This window comes from Muscardinus avellanarius (genome assembly GCF_963383645.1).
Source record: "Muscardinus avellanarius genome assembly, chromosome: 12".
Classification (NCBI taxonomy): domain Eukaryota; kingdom Metazoa; phylum Chordata; class Mammalia; order Rodentia; family Gliridae; genus Muscardinus; species Muscardinus avellanarius.
The window spans coordinates 80829638-80849153 of record NC_137798.1 but is presented as its reverse complement, the minus strand read 5'-3'; the positions used below and the strand labels follow the sequence as shown (position 1 = coordinate 80849153).

At 52.8% G+C, this 19516-nt stretch overlaps 1 protein-coding gene across 2 annotated transcripts in view; it reads right to left on the bottom strand.

Annotated features, from left to right (window-relative positions):
* The window catches only part of ESRRB (estrogen related receptor beta), a gene marked incomplete at both ends in the record, with an annotated part of 109608 nt that overhangs the window by 13644 nt on the left and 76448 nt on the right, over positions 1 to 19516 (bottom strand). The window contains one exon of one of the 2 annotated variants that reach the window (XM_080706889.1): positions 15258 to 15374. The exons of the other annotated variant lie outside the window; for it this stretch is intronic. Within the exon in view, the coding sequence (XP_080563015.1) occupies positions 15258 to 15374 (117 nt within the window). The remainder of the gene's footprint in view (positions 1 to 15257; positions 15375 to 19516) is intronic. 2 annotated transcript variants of the gene reach the window in all.

Genomic DNA, 19516 nt, shown 5'->3' with positions numbered 1-19516 from the left:
CTACCTCTTCAGTCTATGTCTCCAAAATGGAAAATGAAAAGGGAAAATGCAGCAAAGTCCTCCACCCAGCATCGGAGGAAGAAGATCCATCTGTGCCGCAGCTAGGGAGCGCTCACTTGCCAAGATGGGGAAGGAGCCCCGTGCATGGCAGACACTGCCAAAGAGCCCAGCGGGGATCTCCAGGCTTCTCCCAGAATAAGCAGCTGAGTGGGGACGCATTACCATCGTCGATTCTGGATCCCACTCTCTGCAATCCCACAATGGAGCTCTAGAATCTGTCTTTGCAGAGTCCCCCCTGGCTGAGGACATAAGCGGACCTGGCCACCTCTGGAAAATCATCACCTAGAATATAGTGGTGGCAGATACAAAAGCCGCTGGGCCTACTCTGCTGACATCTATTTCTAGGAGTGAGGGTCTAACTAGCCTTCCCTGTACCGCCCATGTGGCCACACTGCCAGGGCTCCTGCTGTCGGGATACCTGGTACCAACAGCCCCTGCACTTGAGATGAAGGACACAGGGCTTTGGATGGCTACCTCATCCAAGGGCACACAAGCTCAGAATGGCCCCAATCATGTGAAACCCAGCACATGGGCTCTGAGTATGAGCCGCCACAGTGAGTTTCAATACAGGACTGAGGCAGGGCAGGCAGCGCGGCCCGAGGGCCACCAGGAGGCCTGAGGTACCTTCCACCTCTGCCTTCCGGCAGGCTCTCCCTTGTGATTCCTTGATAATGAGCTGAGGTGAACAGCTCTCTTCTGGACTGTGAAATGGGCCTGACTAAAACATAAAAAGTATGAGCCGGGCGTGGTGGCGCAAGCTTGTCATCCCAGCATTCGGGAGGCTGAGAGGGGAGGATCGCGGATCACGTACAGCCTCAGCTACTTAGTGAAGCCCTTTGCAACTCAGTGAGACCCTGTTTCAAAATAAAGAATAAAAAATAGGGCTGGGGGTGTAGCTCGGCAAAAGCAAAAACAAAAACATAAAAAATGGAACGCAGAGACCAGCATCTGCACCAGGAGAAGGTGCGGCTGCTGCCAAGTAACGGGCCCAGATGTTCTTTTCCCTCTGGGGAAAACAGTCCCTCTTCCAACGAACAGTACTCAAAGAACACTTTCAAAGAACAGTGCTCCTCTTCCAATGAACTCAGAACTTCCAGCAGTCTGGGGAAGCAGCAGGACCCAGAGCGAAGCTGTGAGCGCCCCTTCACCCAGCCTGAGGAGGGCCAGCCAGGCCTCTCTCCAGGAGGGGAGAGCGGCAGCCGAACAGCTGTAACCCGCGGAGCGCCGACTTAAGTCTCGCGCACGGGGGTGATATTCTGGCTCTTTCTCTGCCAGGATCTAGGCCACAACATTAAGTCCCCGGGACAAGAGGACTTTCCCATGGTAGGGAGAGGAATTGGAAGCAAAATACCTCTGTGGCATAAGCAGAGGTATTCTTTTAAAGGCCTGAGAGACCCCTGGGATGGGGGACACACCAGCCATCTCAGTTCCCAGTTAAGGCTCCAGTCCACCTCCACCCCACCCCAGGGCACAGAGCATACCTCGTCCCCCATGACCTGAAGGAACCGCCTCTGGGACCAGCGTTATCAGCGACACCCTTCGTACCCTACAGCCCGGTATCTTGCACTGGTGCAGCGCGTGGCTACAGTGTCAAGTTTGGTTTGGTTCGGGGAAGGGAAGTGTAGTCAGCTGCACCTGATTTCTACTTCAAGGTTAACTCCCTTAAGCCAGGCATGGTACATGTTTGTAATCCCAGGACTTGGGACGCTGAGACAGGAGGATGGCAGGTTCAAGAGCAGACTCAGGACGTGGTGAGACCGAGGGAGAAGGAGACATGACCAGTGCGGGGGGGGGGGGGCTCTTCAGTAGGGTGTGGGCAGCTCAGCCACCACCCTGGTCACTGCACTCCCTGCTCCTAGGCACTCCTGGTTCTTCTCCCCTTCCCTTTTCTTCCCTTTCTGTCTCTCTCTCTCTCTCTTTCTCTCTCCGTGGCACTGAGGCTTGGACCTGGGGGCATTCTACCTTCGAGTTATAGTCTCAGCCCTTTTTATTTTTCGTTTTGAAACAGAGTCTCACTAAGTTGCTGAGGCTCTAAGTTGCTGAGGCTATCCTCAAATTTGCAATCCTCCGGTCTCAGCCTCCCAGATACTAGGATTACAGACCTGCGCCACCATGCCTGGCTTCTTCTCAGCGTGATCTTTGAACCTCCTGACAGGTCTCCAATAAACCCCTTCTGCTCAGTGGGTCAGAAATGGTTGTAAGTGAGCATATCTGAAGCTGGTTTCTCTAGGAGCAAAATCTGAGATGGGATGTGCACACAGGCGGTTTGGAAAGAGGAAAGGAGCCAATAACGAATGTGTTCCTGCATAGGGAGCCGGGGCTCCATCCTAAGGGCCCTGGGAGTCAGCGCAGGTCAGGCCATGGTCCAATCACTTCCCCTCTGTCCGATCCAGTCTGAGCTGGTTGGAAGTCAAAGAAAGCCTTGGGGCAGAACTGCAGTCATGGTGTTAGGCACGCACGCACGCACGCATGGGTAGGGTGCGGCAGGGACAGTCTGCTGCCTTCTCAAAGTGCAGCCGGGGCCAGCAGCGTCAGCACTGTCAGGGTTTGTCATAAGTGCAGAACCCTGCAGAGGAGCCTAATAAGCATTTTAAGGAATTGGCCGGTGTCCCCAAGCCCCGTAGAGACTGAGGAGCACTGCTCTGGGCATTGTAGCAGCAGAAACTGTAGACTCAACTTCCGTCAGCACCTGGACCATCGGGGCCACTGAATCTGCCCAGCGCAGACCTAACCTGGTGCCGCAGGACTGAGGCTCACCGTACTCCCCTCACCTTCGCCAGCCCCTTCAACGAAGGCGGACGGACACACAGACACAGAAAGGAAGTGGTCTCAGGTTAGGAGAGTCCTGACCCTGTCCTTTGGCACATGGACACAGCAGACCCCCAGAGAGATCTCAGCCCCCACCCTAACTAAGCTCCGCTCCCCTTGAGAGGCTGACAAGGCTCAGAGCGGAAATCCAAACTTCACTCATAAAGGACGGTGAGGACCCGGCACTGGGCACCTGCCAGGGCCTGACGGGCACTCTCTCCCTCCTTTTCTGGTCTTCTCTCCTACGAGCAGGCCTGACTCCTCACCCTCCAGCCTGCCTCTCCCCAGCCAGCCACCAGCCAGAGAGAACTGCTCAAATAAATAAATAAATAAATAAATAAACAAAAAGGGATCTGGGCGTGGCGAGGCACACCTGCTGTCTTGGTACTTGGGAGGCTGAGATGCAACCTAGTGAGACCCTGTTTCAAGATTTAAAATATAAAATAGGGCTAAGGGTGTGGCTCAGAGGTAGAATCCCCCTGAGTTCAATCCCTAGTGCCAGACACACACACACACACACACACACACACACACACACACACACACACAATGAAAAGCAGCTCCCATCCTTTGGCAAGGCAAGGACATGAGCAGTTGCCACCGCTGCCAGCATCTCCTTCCAGAATGTTCTCCGAACAGGGCCTGATATTGGGTGGGTGTTCAGAACCGCTGACTGCGCCTCCTTCCTCCCTGCCCCACACCAGGCTGGTACTTCTTCAGGAGCCCACAGGGCTCCCTGCCCACAGGGGCTGCCACTCGACGGGCACTGAGGCAGTGAGAGTTATTCCTATTCTTATACCATCCCCAGCACTGCGTAAGTCACGGTAACAGTGATAACGACAGCAGCCTATTCATGGAGGCTACTCCGTAACTATGACCCTATTCAACCCACAAGATACAAAGCAGGTGCTTTGTGCTATTCTCATTTTATAAGTAAGAAGAACAGACTCCAGAAGATTCCACAATTTGCCCAATAAAAGAGCCAGCATCCAAGCTCCTAGCCCTGGCAAAATGCGACCTCCCAGGCACAGCAAAGACACACTCTCCTCTAAGCTTCTCCTCCAGATCTTTACAGCCTAGTGGTCAATGGCTCCAATCAATTCATGTATCAATTACCAGCTTATTTTCTTTAAAGAGAGAGAGAGGTAGAGAGAGAGAGAGTGAGAGAGAGAGAGAGAGAGAGAGAGAGAGAGAGAGAGAGAGAGACTGACTGACTGTTGGCTTTGATGGTGCACAACCCCCGGTGTGAATCGTGCCTGCTCTTCTTGCCCCTCCCCGACTGCCTTGGGATCCCAGCCTAGGCACGAGCCCACGATCCCTCCTGCTCAGGAAGCCCACGAGCAAGTCCAAGGTCAGCTTGGCCGATGGCGCCTTGGACGAGCCAGCTCGGCCCTTGTGGCCTCAGATGTGGGGAGGAGGCGAGGTGGTAAACTGTGCTCGGCCCGTGGCTTTGGTGACAACTGAGGGACTTCACAGTAGATGGTGAAGCAGCCGCGACAGGGCAGCCGGGCACTCTGTGAATTTCAGGGCCTGCTCCTTTCCCAGCCTGCCTTTATCCTGCAGCCTCAGAAATCCACCCTCTGGAGGCCGCCCATTGCTCTGACAGTTTCACCTTGTGTGGAGCTGAATTCCACGCGCTCAGCAAGTCCTGACCTCCATCCCTTCCAAGAGAGGGCGCCCCCTTCCACAAGCTGCTCCTTTAGGGTCTGAACATTCTTGGGCTCCCTCGGGAGCATTCTACCTTAGAGCTACCCCAGTTCTATTTTATGTTTTAAACAGGGTCTTGCTAAGTTACTGAGGGCCTCACTAAATTGCTGAGATCGGCCCTGAACCTGCAACCCTCCTGTCTCAGCCTCCCAAATACTGGGATTACAGGTGTGCACCACCACACCCAGCTAGGAGTCTTGAATTTGAAGTGAGAGTTGCCTTATTGTTTTTTTCTTTGTCCTTGTATTAGCAAATTATCTAAAAAGTAGATTCAGGAAGCACAATTAAAATGCTATTGAACAGCTGGGCGTGGTGGCACACACTTGTAATCCCAGCATTTGGGAAGCTAGGACAGGAAAACTGCGATTCACCGACAGCCTCGGCTACTACTTCGCGAGGCCCTTTGCAACTCAGTGAGACCCTGTTTCAAAATAAAGAATAAAAGGCTGGGTGTGGTGGCGCACACTTGTAATCCCCGTGCTTGGGAGGCTGAGACAGGAGGATTGCAGAGGTTCGAAGCCAGCCTCAGCTACTGAGTGAGGCTCTCAGCAACTGAGTGAGACCCTGTCTCCAAATAAAATATATATTTAAAAAAAGGTCTGGGAGTATAGCCTGGAAGTAGAAAGCTCCTGGGCTCCACCCCCAGTACCACCAAAAAAAAAAAAAATTGTAAAAGTTTTGGGGGTCTGTAAAACACTGTGAGTGCGCTTAGTGCCACTGAAGTGTAAACTTAATATTAAAATATATAAACAGCAAATTGTACTTGATATATATCTTGCCATAATTTAAAAAGGAACAGTATACCAAAGCCCATCAGATTTTACACATTCACCAGGCATGGTGACACATACCCGTAGTCCCAGCTTGGGAGGTGGAGACAGGAGGATCGCAGGTTCCAAGCCGGCCTCAGCCACTTAGTAAGACCCTCTTCCAAAATAAAAATAAAAAGGGTTAAAAAAATTTTTTTACATATTCAATTGGTGAACTGTATCTCAATAAAGCTGTTATAAATTTTTAAAATACTTCACCTTTCTCCAGTGATTTAAACAATGTAAGATGTGTGAAACTTGCAAAATTCTTGGTACTTTCATCTACCTGCTGAAAGAGTCCACATCAACTGCTATCCACATGGCAAGAGAGAAACACACGTGCCCACAGCTATAACTACCACTGGTCAGATGCAGTAAACCAGAACCCTCAAGAAACAAAGGTTCTGCGAGGTTAGCCGCCATGGGCGGGGCACACAGCCCAACACAGGCGCTCTGCTGCACACGCCACAGGAGCCGGGTTGCTGCCTCTGACCCGCTGGAGCACAGAGGTTCTGCCCTCGGCTGCAGCTGGACCTGCCCCCCACCAGCCTCATCCCTAGGCTGGGCCCTGGTGCCTGTGCCATGGCATCCCAGCTCAGGGCACAGGAAAGAGCCAGGATGCTTCGGGGTGCTCTGGGGAGTAGCTCAGGGCTTCTCCAGGCCTTGCCGTCTGCTGGACCCAGTCCACAGCAGCTCCTCAGAGCACCAGGGATCAGGTGCACCTGCTGACCTTATCAGATCAGGCCGTGGGCTTTTTCTTAATGGAAGTAAAATAATTCCTGCTTCCCTCCAGCTCCCTCCTTTCTTCACGCTTTCCCTAACTAAGCTGGACCAGAGCCCAGGCTTTCGGAAGTAAAAATAGCCAAATGTGCAGTCACAGCCGTAGCGCAGGCCAGTTTAAGATTTTTCTTTTATACCTAGGCACTAAAAATAGCTGGCTACAGCTGCCCCAAGCGGAGCCCTGCGCCTGGCCCCGAGCTCGCCCCGTGCACCCCTCCCTTCATGTCTCTTCCCACAGGGCGGTTGGAAAGGGCGAGAAAAGGCCATGTCCTTCATCCAGGGCGACTGTCCCAGGCTAAGGGCGGCGGGGCCCCTGCTGACCTTGCTGAGTGTCCAGACCTTTCTCCCCCCACCACGACAGTCAACGGCCTCACGGGTGTGCAGTGCTTCCGCGTACAAAGCTAGTTCACAGCCATCTCTCATGTGAGCTGCACAATAATACTGAGAATACAGGATTTTCATTAGTTCCAGGAAAAAAACTGAGGGTCATGTGACTTGCCCAGGGTGCAAAGTGCTAGCAAATGCCCGAGGGAGGATGTGAACCTCTGATGTAGCTTCTAACCCCGCGCCATCCCCAGAATGCCCTGGGAAGCCTTGGGATAGCACGGACTCGGGACCTACCTAGCTCCCCGAGGTTCCGAGCCAGCGAGTCCGGGGCGATGTCCAGGAATGGCACTGTCACAAAGTGCCTCCTGTGGTCCACCTGTGCCCAGCCTGGCCTTCACACAATACTTTTATCTGACCAGTGTCTCTCCCAGGGGCTTGGGGGCTGACTCTTACCCTGGTGACACCTCTCACAGCAGACTCCCCACCAAAGTAAGGGGCCAGTGGGTAATGAGACACATGACATTCGGGGCTCCCGAACTGCTCTGTGGGCGCCGTGGTGGGCACACGCCGCCCCAGCATTCTGCCTGTTGAAGCAGCTACTCTCACTCGGAGCTGTCCGGTGGACCTGGCACGTCCCCTAGAGCATTTCCACAAGCTGTGTCATCCCTGCATCCCACTACCAAGACATGTTAGAAACTGCGCCCCCAACGGGCATGGTGGCGCATGCTTGTAATTGCCGCACTTGGGAGGTGGAGACAGGAGGATCAAGCTGGTTTGGAGCTAGCCTTGCTGGCTTAAGAGACCCTTTTTCCAAATAAAAAGTATAAAATAGTTCTGGGAGTGTAGCCCGGAGGTAGAAGGGCTTCCAGAAACCCCAGTACCACAAAAGAAAGAAAGAAAGAAAGAAAGAAAGAAAGAAAGAAAGAAAGAAAGAAAGAAAGAAAGAAAGAGACTGCGCCCCCAACGGGGCTAAGCAGGATCCGCCCAGCCCGCCCTCCGTGTCCCTTCCTCTCCTCCTGAGAGCTTTACTCCTGGCCTGGCATCCGCCCCGAGGTCCAGAATGGGAAGCTCAGCGTGACCAAGGGACTACGTTCCACCCAGCTCTGGGAAAACCACCTGGGCTCAGCGCGGCAGACAAAGCAGGGTAAGTACCCGTCACCTGGCCAGGCCCTTGTCTCCTAACCTGTGCCCAACACTCTATAGATCATGGCACTGTTGCCTGCTGATCCCGCCTGGGCAACTTAGCAGGATCCTATCTCAAAGTACAATAAAAAGAGCTGGAGGTGTACTCAGGGGTAGAGCGCTCTCCAGCATGAGGCCCTGATGAGTTAATCCCAACACCATGGGCGGGGTGGGGGGATTCCTACAACTAGTAGAAACACCGAAGTAAAAATGTAGAGAAAACGTTCAGATAAGTACCCCATCACAGTAAAGGAATCCCAAGGGGCTGGTTAACATATGAAATATGCTTATCTAGTGGACAAGAAAATATGTATTAAAGCGACCAGAAGACGCCACTTTATCTACACTAGCAAAAACGACAAAGTGTTAGAGAGACTACGGAGCAACCAGAACCTGGGGGACAGGTTGCACGTGTATGTCAGGAGACGTAAGTCGTATGGGGGACAGCGCAGCCTCTCCTCAGGCACTGGGGACTCGTGTTCCTGGATCTCCTACTTCCAGACCCTGAGCCCTCGCCATGTGCAACCAGGACACTTGCAGAGCAGTGTCCGCAGTCACAAAACCACGAGCCAAACGCCCACCACCAGCAGAAATGACAAATAAACTCTACTAAGCTCATGATACCACACAGCGAGTTAGCAAGCCATGGCTGTGGGCCCCAAGAAGCCCTGAACACAGCCCTGCTTGCTAGGGACATATCTTCAACAGCAGATGGAGGACTTGGGGAGGACCTACAGCCTGCAATCTTTACTGCCTTCTGGGAGACAGATGAAAATAAACGAATCACAGCTCTATGCAACAATGGGCACTCCTCTAAGAAATACAGACAATCGCTGGGCCTGGTGGGGCACACCTGTAATCCCAGAAATTGGGAGGCTGAGACAGGAGGATCGCAGGTTTGTGGCCAGCCTCAGCAACTCAGTGAGGCCCTCTACAACTTAGCAAGACCCTATTTCCAAATAAGAATAAAACAGGTCTGAGATGATAGCCTGGAGGTAGAAAACCCCTGGGTTCCTTCCCAGTAACCCCCCCCCCACACACACACACACACAATCAAGACACAGAAGAATATGAAGTAAACTTCATTTCAAACTAAAAACAACAGAGCCGGGCATGGCAGTGCACGTTGTAATCTCAGCATTTGGGGGCGGAGACCGGAGGAACACAGTTCTTGGACAGCCCCAGCTACTTAGTGAGGCCCTCTGCAACTCAGTGAGATGCTGTTTCAAAAATAAAAGAATTAAAAAAATAGGGCTGGGGAGTGTAGCTTGGAGGTATAATGCCCCTGGGTTCCATCCTCAGTACCACAAAAAAATAAATAAAAACACAGTATTGTCAGAGATACAAGTAGATAAAACTGTTAAAGAAAAAAAAAAAACCATAAAATCCAGGAGTGTGGTGACTTTAAAGGTACAGAAAAGGGAATCAAAATGGGGAAAGGCCTAAAGGGAATGTAAAAAGTCAGATGCTTTCCTCTGTCCTTCATGGGTGGAAGAATCAGTATTTTGCATGTTGGACATTTATTTTGGACAACAGCAATGCCTGTCCTCTAAAGGATGTTATTCCCTTCTTCCACACCTATGGAGTTTTAGTGGGCATGTGGAGTTGCAACTAAGACTCTAATTCCCGGACTCCTTCGAAGAGGTGTGGCCATGTGACAAGGGTCCACCAATGGGCTGTGAATGATGGACCATATGCCCTTCAAATGACCTGGCAGAGGCTCTTTCTCCTGGCTGTGAGATGGAAAGAACTGGGATCCACAAGCAGAAGCCAGAGGCTGAGGATGGCAGTGCTGGGACTCCTCCGGGAAGTTTTGTTGAGAAAAGAAGTGGGGTGGGATAGACGTATCTGAATGAAGGGTTTTTCATTTAACTTCCATGTTGGTATTTTGATGAAAATGATCCAATAGGGAGCTAGAAAAGAAGATACCACAGGAGTGAGGTTCTTCATAGAGAAGAGGGCCACCAGGCGCAGAGGCACATGCCTATAATACCAGTACTTGGAGGCTGAGATAGGAGGATCACAGGTTCGAGGCCAGTCTCAGCAACTTAGCAAGAGCTATTCAAAATAAAAATAGAAAAAGAGCTGGGTATAGCTTAAAAGTAAAACACTGCTAGGTTCAATCTCTAGTATGACAAAAGAGAGAAAGAAAAAGAGAAAGAGTAAGACAGAAGGGAAGGAAGGAAGAAAGAGAAAGAAGAAAAGGGAGGGAGGGAGGGAAGGAAGGAGGGATGCAGTAGGCCCTTCAGGGCACAGGAGGGAGACTGGTTTTTGCGAGGAGCAGAATCTCCAAGAGGAATGAAGGCAGGAGACACAGACCCACCAACTGGTAGGTTTGTGGATTTGATAGTAAGACCAGCATGCTACACTGTACCCCACAACTACAACTGACACACAGCTGTCAATTAAAGCTAAAATAAAGTCCATGTTATAACAGGATAAAGAACCTCTATCTCAAAACATCAACATCAGGCTCCACGGCACAACCCTAGGACTTCTGAAGATGGGGAATAAGACGGAAACAGCCACTGTTCTTCCCCTTCCGCAGAGGAGGAAGAAGGCAAGCGGGGTTGAGCACCTCACCCAAGGAGCTGTAAGTGTGAAGCTGGTTTTACCAGGTCTCAACAACCAGTGAGCCCGTTGTCCAACACCAAACGCCCTGCCTGAGCACAAACACGGATTCGGCACAGAAGCGGCTCCCGTGTCTTCGCTGCGTCAATCCTCCTCCACCAGAGGCTCTGCCGCGGCCCGAGGCTGCCAGACACACAAACCTGTGACCTGCTGAATACTATGGAGGGGCTGGGGCCGGGGGGCGCTCGTGTGCAGGATGGGACGTTATTCCCGGGGATACAAACTGTATCAGAATTCTCTGGCTGTGGTTCAGTACTACTGTCTAAAGTTCTGGAGACTTGGTGTGTTTCAAAACATTAAAGAAAAAGAATTTTTAAAGGCTAGTCATCTCTCATTCTCTTTCTTCATTCACAGGGCCAGAAAAGTGGTATTTCTGGCATGGGCTTGAGGCAGAATACTCTATAAATACAAAGCCATTAAAGCCCATGCAGCAGGAACCTGATCAGGGCCTCCTTTTAATTTCCTGACATGAGCTGGCCACTAACCCAATTACCCAGAATCCCCGGAGGAGCCCTCCGCCTTCCCAACAAGCACAAAGAGAGAGCCGGAGCATATTGCATGGACGTCAGCCCAGCTCTCCCTGAAATCAAATATCTTTTAGAAAACACTTGGGGAACGAAGGCAGGCAGGCAGGGGCTGAGCGGGGGGGAGGGAAGGAGCCATGGGAGGCTGGCGGCCAGAGCTGGAGGGAGGACGGCGAAGTCAGGAGAGGAGAAGGTGAAGTTTGCAGGGACCGGCTGACTGCAGAGCTGCCGAAATTTACTGAAGTCGTGCGAGCACCCTACGAAAAGTAGCAGACAGGCTTTCAGGACTGAAGGCGTCTGGGATGTCCACGCCACAGCCAGGCTGCGAAGCAACCCAAGTATCAGGAGCCCCTCCCCCCGCCTGATTCTAGATCACAGATGGGGGTCAGCCCAAGGCAGTGCTACCCTCTAAGGTTCTCAGCGGCGGATCCAGGTAGAAAATCAGGGCAGCTGGACACCAGTGTGGTCACTGGGTATGATGGACAGGCTGCTGCAAAGCTCAGCCTGAATGGGCCACCTTGGAACCAAACACTATTTGAAGACAGGGCCCACAGCTGTAATCCTAGTACTTGGGAAGCTGAGACAGGAGGATCAAGGTTCAAGGCCAGCACACAGTAACTTAGGAAGACCCTGTTTCAAAATAAAAAATAAAGGGCTGGGGGTGTAGCTCAGTGGTAGAGCACTTGCCCAGCATGTGCAAGGCCCTCCATCACTACAAGAACAAAAACAGAGCTAGGGGTATGAAGCTCAGGCACAGAGCACCTCTGCATTAAGTCTCAAGTGTGCGCGCACACACACATACACACACACACACACACACACTCACTCTTGAATGTTCCCAAGGAGCTGACATGTCAAAATAATGCCACGGTGATTCTGCCCAGAGGACTAGTCCCATCTGATCCTCGCCTTTACCAGGTGATGGAGTAAATAGCAGTGTCTCTGCTGTATACACAAAGAAACAGGCACATGGGTGAGAAATTACTCAGCAAGAACCTGAGAACCGGAAACAGAGTACAGGCCAGCTCCTACAACTCCAGTTCACATTTCGTACTCAAGTTTGTAGATAAAGACAGAAAGCCATGTTTGCATGTTTGCATGGCACATGTTTGCAATCCCTGTACTTGGGAGGCTGACACAGGAGGATTGCGGTTGGAGGCCAGCCTGGACAACTTAGCGAGGCCCAGTGCCACACATACACACACACACACACACAAAATTAAAAAAAAAAAAAAAGACAAAAAGCCAGGCTTGGTGGTACACACCTGTAATCCCAGCTCTTGGGAGACAGGCAGGAGAATCACTAGTTCAAGGCCAGCCTCAGCAACTTAGCGACACCTCATTTCAAACTAAAAGATACAGAACTAGGGATGTAGCTCAAAGGTTAAAAACAAACAAACAAACAAACAAACAAAAAAAACACCCCTGGGTTCAATCCCCAGTACAAAAAGAAAAAAAAAAGACAAAGATTACTTTTTTCTCTGAAAATACAGATTTTTGCATACTGGATTTGCTTAAAGACAGACCTCTGGATGTCACCTGCACTCCACAGCCTGCTCCAGATGTGCCGGGCAGTGCAGGGGGCAGCACAAAGCCACACAGGACCCAGAACCAGTCCCCAACAAGGTGAGGACTCTGATAAGTTCAGGGCCCGTGACAGCTCTCTTCCTGGGTCACTGCTGGACCCCTAATCATGAAGCACTCAGATGACTTTATCTTTAATATTGAGCTGCTGGGTAGATGAGTGAAGACTGAGGTTCAGGTGTATCCTTCACACTCAGCTCCTCTAACACTTAGGGACCCCCAGCATCCATGGACTGGAGTCCCTGAAAGCAGAGGGCAGCCCTGGGGAAAAGTCAGGGACTGAGAGAAGAGCGGGAGGCGGGAGCCCGAGCTGGTCCCCGGGGCAGCCCCTATACACAGAGCCCGGAGGAACACCCAAACAAAAGCAGACGCCAGGGCGGCTGCCAAGAGCCTCTGCCTGGCAGGGACCCAGGCTCCTGAATGAGGCCCGCTCCTCCTAGGGGGGCCGGTCCCCGCGGAGCTTCAGATCCCAGGATCTGGCCAAGGCTCCGCAGGGACACGCGCTCCCGCCACGCTCGGGAGCTTTTGTGTCATCTCCCCCTTCTGGATTTGGGCGGGGGAGGTGAGCGTTCCCGTGATTGTCCCTTCCTCCTCTGGCAGAATCCTGAACAGGCGTCCTCAGCTCAGCACACCTGTCTAGGGCACTGCTGAGACCTGGGCAGAGGCCAGGGCGCAGGTCTCTGTGGCCAGGAAGCACCGTCGCTGGGGCTCGCAGGCAGGTCCTGCACGCGCACACACACACACACACACACACACACACACACACACACACACACCCTCCTCAGCTGCTCACCTGTCCAGGCATCCAGTGCTGCTGCCCATCATTTGCATGCCTGGCCACCTCCTTCCCTGCCATGGGTGGATGCCCCTGCACCACTTCCATTTTACTGGGGGCCACTGGAAAGTGTCCCCTGCCCCCCCCCAGCACTGGATAGCCCCTGAGAGACTGAGATGCATTGCAACAGAGACCTAGAGTGGTGGTTCCCTCTCCCATCCTGACCTCTGCCATGGGGGCAGACAGCATGGGCCCCCCAGGGCACTTCATCCCCACGCCTGCAGGGCCCCATTCTGTCACCCTCAAATTCAGAGCATACTGGTGAGGAGGAAGCCTCCTGTTGCCGTTTTTTGGGTAGTAAAGGGAGCAGAGAGGCTGCTGGCTCCAGTCAGAGCAGGGTATGAGGACACAGGTCGGGCTGGCAGCTCCAACATTAGAAGAAGGAGCCTCTCAAAGGCTCCTCGGGTTCCCAGAGCCCAAGAGGGGAGCGTGGGCCTTCGCCTCCTCTCCTGGGGACACTGGGGGGCTCCCAGGAGCACTGCGAGCTGCTGTAAGAGCCAGGGAAACCCAGTCCAGGCACGAGCTTGGCCGCATTCTGCACCCAGAAAACCCAAAACTGTGCAGAGACAAAATGATGTCTTTCAACAGGTCCAACACAGCCTGTTCTCCCTACAGAGACACGGCCATGCTTCCTCCACAAAGCCAAGGCAGCAGTGGGCACGCATCTGAGAGGTGGGTGGCCCTCCCGCTCACAAAGGGTTCAATGCAGGGGCTAACACAACCAGGCATTTTAAAGACCAGATGCAGTGTAGACAAAAGGGTAAGGAGGAGCTGCTTCAAAAGCTGATTTACAGGTGCAGGCGCTGGCTGAGCCTAGTGAAGGGGGCGGGGTCCGAATGTCCACAGCACATCAAGGTCCAAGTTGTCTCCCTGGGGATGTGTCTTAAATTCAAGCCTCTTCTCCAGGGGCACCGGGAGAGGGAATGGGAGCCCCAGGCCAGCAGGCCGCTGTCCCGCCCTCCCGGCACGTCCCTGCTTTGCCAGCCCCTCTGCTCATCTCGCCTCTTTTACCGCCTCTTCCTACTTCTAGGCCAGAAGCTATCTATAAGAATCTCTACTGGCTCCCATTGGAAGCTGCAGAGGGCGCGCATGCACACACACACACACACACACACACACACACACACGTGTGCACGCATCTTATTTAATCCAATGTGTCCTGAATGTTATCATTTCTGCATATGACTCATTTTTTTAAAATGATGACTACCACATTTTGCACTGCTTTTTATGATCCTAAGTCTTCAAAAATGGCATATATCTAGCCGGACATGGTGGCGCACGCTTGTAATCCCAGCATTCGGGAGGCTGAGACCGGAGGATCACGGTTCGCGGACAGCCTCGGCTACTTAGTGAGGCTCTTTGCAACTCAGTGAGACTGTTTCAAAATATAGGATAAAAAATAGGGCAGGGGGTGTAGCTCAGAGGTAGAATTACCCTGGGTTCCATCCCCATCCAATACCACAAAAAGTGTAAGATATATATCTTATACTTAGCCCTTAAATCAGACTAGTGCTCAGCAACCATCTGGGCTCAAGGCTCAAGGTTTCCATAGCAGAAGCTGCATCTCTGTAGCAGAAAGAGGTGCAGGGAGAGGCAGCAGAGGGCAAGAGAGGGAGCCGGGCAGCAGAGGCACTCACCAGGCTAGAGCCACACCCGCCTCCCGCTGGAACACCACACGCTTCTTCACAGGCAAAGCCTGCAGCATCTGTCTTTCTGGGCCTGTCCACCCCTAAGCCCTAGGGGGTGGAAAGCCCCCCAGCCTGCCTGCCCAGGAGGGCCTTCCTGGGTGCCAAGCCAACCTTCCCCAGCCCAGGAGAGCCGCACGGGCGGTGGGCTGGAGGCCAGTGTGTGGGGCACACGGGCACCCGGATGCAGGATGGCTTTGTAGGATACATGTGCGCGTGTGTGCCCTGGGAAGGCCCGTGGCTACGGGGTTTCTCACGGGGGCCTGAAACCCGTGTGGAGAAGTACGGCCTCGCCGGGACCTCGGCGCCCCGGGCCTCTTACCTTCCTTCAGCATCCCCACTTTGAGGCATTTCATGAAGCGGCAGGCCTGGCAGGACTTGCGCCTCCGTTTCGTGATCTCACACTCGTTGGTGGCCGGGCAGCTGTACTCGATGTTTCCTGCAAGGCACACAGAGAGGGTTGCCGGGCGCCCGGGGTCCAGAGGCCCCCACCCTGGCTCCCTAGGGCAGCCCTTGTCCAAGCAGGTGCTTGGGGCATCTCAAATGATTCCATGCAGATTCTGGATGGGCCAGGCAGCCAACTTGGAAAATCACTCTCCAGAAAATGGTCATCCCACTCTTGAAGCTACCACCAGTCAGTCCAGCCATCAGTGTTCACTGAGACATTTCACCCCAGGAAGAGAACGGCCCCTCGGGTGCTGACCAGAGCGTGGATGCAGACCACCACCACCATCGGCTCTCTGGGCCTCTGGTCTGAGCCCCATGCTAGGAAAAGCCTCTTGGACACTATGAGCCCACGTGTATCAGGGCCCAGGGTCCGCCTCCCCCTCGGAGGCACGGCCACCAGCCTGGCTGACCGTCAGAAAGGCACCTTCCTTTCGGTCTCAGCTGTCCTCGTTGGCAAAACAGTGTGTGAGCCCCTAGCCAAAGGATCAAAAAGACCCTGACCAGAAAGTTGCCTTGAACGATTGTAAAGCATGGCACACGACTGAAATCTCAGTACTTGAGAGGCTGAGACAGGAGGATCTCAGGTTCAAGACCAGCCTCAGCAACTTAGCAAGACTTTCAGCAACTCAGCAAGACCTCGTCTCAAAACAAAACAAAGCCACTGCAATTTCATGAGGCCCTCAGCAACTCGGAAAGACCCTTTTTTAAAATAAAAAATAAGCCGGGCGTGGTGGCACAAGCTTGTAATCCCAGCACTTGGGAGGCTGATACAGGAGGATCACACGGGTTCAAAGCCAGCCTCAGCTACTTAGTGAGGCTCTCAGCAACTTAGTGAGACCCTGTTTCCAAATAAAATATAAAAAAGGTCTGGGAGTATAGCCCGGAGGTAGAAAGCCTCTGGGTTCCACCCCCAGTACCACTAAATAAATAAATAAATAAATAAATAAATAAATAAAATAAAAAATAAACCAGGCGTGGTGGTGTACGCTTGTAATCCCCGCGGTTGGGAGGCTGAGACAGGAGGATCGCACAGAAGCCAGCCTCAGCTACTTAGTGAGGCTCTCAGCAACTTAGTGAGACCCTGTTTAAAATAAAGTATAAAATAGGTCTGGAGTAAAGCCTGCAGGAAAAAAGCCCCTGAGTTCCACCCCAGTACCACACAAAAACAAATAAATAAATAAAGCCTAGGCTGTGGCTCAAATCCTTCTATCACAAATAAACAAAGCATATAAAAGGGGTTGAGCGTATGCCATTTCCAGTACCAAACAAACAAAAAACAAATGTAAAGTGCTAGTCAACATGAGATGGTTCTTTTCTTTATTTTGTTTTTGTGGTCCTGGGCATTCCACCTCCAAGCTACACCCTCAGCCCTATTTTTTACTCTTGATTTTGAAACAGGGTCTCACTAAGTTGCGGAGGGCCTAAGTAGCTGAGGCTGGCTGCGAACCCGGATCCTCCTGTCTCAGCCTCCCACGTACTGGGATTACAAGCGTGCGCCACCACACCGGGCTGAGGTGGTCATTTATAAGCAGTTTACTGTGGCAGAGGAACTACTGGATTAATTTTCTAGGTCACGCCTTCCTTAAATGAACCCGACCTCGTGTTCCCAGGAGGCTGTTCATTGCGCTCCCTTCCACGCAGGCGCCGTGACGAATATAACCAGCCCTGCCTCGCGGCCCTTCAGTGAAGAGGGGCTGACGGTTCCACAGGCACAGTGGGACTCTAGGTCTGAAGGTTGTGCTGACCTTCAAGGCTCTGGGAGGCCCCGTGTCTCTCAGGGCCTCCTCAGGGAGGGTTTACTGTCTAGTCACGAGGGGCTGCGGCTGCCTTTCCAACACGGTACAGCGCGCTCTTACCTGCCCACGCACCTGCGACACGAATTCAACAAATCCGCAGCAGGAACCTACGCCATGCCTGGTGCTGGGAAGAAAGGCAATGGCGCAGAACGTGGCCAGCCACCTCGGGAGGGAGCGGGGAGAAGCTGGAGGCCCCCTAAGCTTTCCTGTGCAGGATGGGCATCCGCTCCCTCGGTCCTCGCACCCTCTCAGATGGCACATCAGTGCCCGTTTCACAGACCAAGACACTGAGATTCGGAGCAGAAGTGAGTTACCCCAGGGCCCCCAGAGCCGCTGGGCCACCCCTGCACCTCCCACAGAACTTGGAGAAATTGAAAGTGCCACCCTCCCCAAAGACCAGCCCCTGTTGCTACTTCAGCAGCTGAGCTGGTGTGGTGGCCACGAGGTAAGAGTGCTGTCCTCAGGTATTCCTGTGCTGCAGCTTCCCCACAGGGTTCAATCACACACACACACACACACACACACACACACACACACACACACTGCCATTATTGGGCCCCAATTTCATCACCCTGTTGTATGGAGCACTACTGTGGTGCAGCAGGTGTTCTCACCCCACTTTTCCTGGTGAGGAAACTGAGTCCTCCAGGCTGTGCTCTCTCCTAAGTCCAGCAGGACGCCTCTCTCCCGGTCCCACTGCAGCAGGGAGGGGACCAGAGTTCATCCTCTACTATAGGGTGGGAAGGGATGAAGACTGTGTGCCCTTCGCCCTCTTTATGCAACCCTAACCACTTCCTACAGCACCTACTTTTGCAGCTTCTTGGGAAATAATTTCAATATTCACATAAGCATAATAACATTAAAAAGAGAAACTAGGCCAGGCGTGGTGGCGCACACTTGTAATCCCAAAATTTGGGAGGCTGAGACAGGAGAATCGCGGTTCGAGGACAGCCTCAGGTACTTAGCGAGGCCCTTTGCAACTCAGTGAGACCCTGTTCCAAAATAAAGAATAAAAACTAGGACTGGGGGTGTAGCTTGGAGGTAGAATGTCCCTGGTTTCAATTTCCAGCAGCGTGAGAGAGAGACAGCCAGCTAGCCAGACACAAAGACAGAAAAGTGAAAAACATCTGCATGGACTAATTCATTCAAGTCTTATCTCAGCTTAGAAGGCTCTGTAGAACTTGGCCCCGCCCCTGCCCTGGTCCTCCCTTCATCCCAGCCTTTACCAGAGCTTTCCTCCAGTGGATTTCTCCCACTCCCCAGTCGCTCTGCGTAATGATCAGTTCCTGGAATGCCAAGGCGACCTCCAAGGCTTCCAGGCCTTTGCTCCTGTGGCTGAGAACAAGCCCACTGAGCTCCCTCTGGCCCCAGGCCTGGCCTGGCCACCTCTGCCTGCCCCACAGGGAGGTGTCCTTCTCTCTGCAGACCACCACTGAGGACCCCACTGCCTCTGTTTTAACTGCCTGTCCCCGCCACCCAGGACGGCTCCCTCCTGCAGTCCAAGCTCCTGGCACTCAGTAGGTGCTCAACACACGCTGAGAGGTAACCCCCATGAGTGCTTATTATGATATAACCACAGAGCTGAGTCACATGTCAAGGCTTCTTTTTTTTGCGGGTCTGGGGATGGAACCCAGGGGCATTCGACCTCCGAGCTACACCCCTGCCCTATTTTTTTTTTATATTCTTTATTTTGAAAGTGGGTCTCAATGAGTTGCAGAGGGCCTCAACTAAGTAGCTGAGGCTGTCCGCGAACCGCGATAATCCAGTCTCGGCCTCCCAAATGCTGGGATTACAAGCATGTGCCACCACGCCCGGCTCACATGTCAATTCTTGTACCTACAGGTGAGAATGGCGAGCGGGGCAGGCTGAGGGGGAGTGGGGTGTGAACCCAGTGGTCAGTCTGACCTCACAGGCCTGGCAACTTGTATCGCCTCGGGACACACCAGCGTGCCGCTGACCTTCCCTGCGTCCTACTCCCAGATGCATGGTGGTTTACAGTCCCTTGAGGGAGGGTGGACAGTAGGTCGTAGCTCAGATCCAGGGTCAAAGCCTGTGTGGAAGCTGGGCACGGTGGTGCACACCTGTAATCCTAGTACTGGGGAGGCTGAGACAGAAGGATTGCAGGTTTGAAGACAACCTCAGCAAGTAATAAAGCTCTCGCCGACCTAGTGAGACCCTGTTTCAAAATAAAAATAAAATAACAGGGTTTATTTTATTCAGAATGCCGCTGAGTTCAATCCCCAGTACCACACACACGCGCAAAAACAGCACGTTTGGGTTTGGCCCTCCTGCCCTCCCAGGATAAGAGGACGGAGGTATGTGTGTTCTAATTTTACTT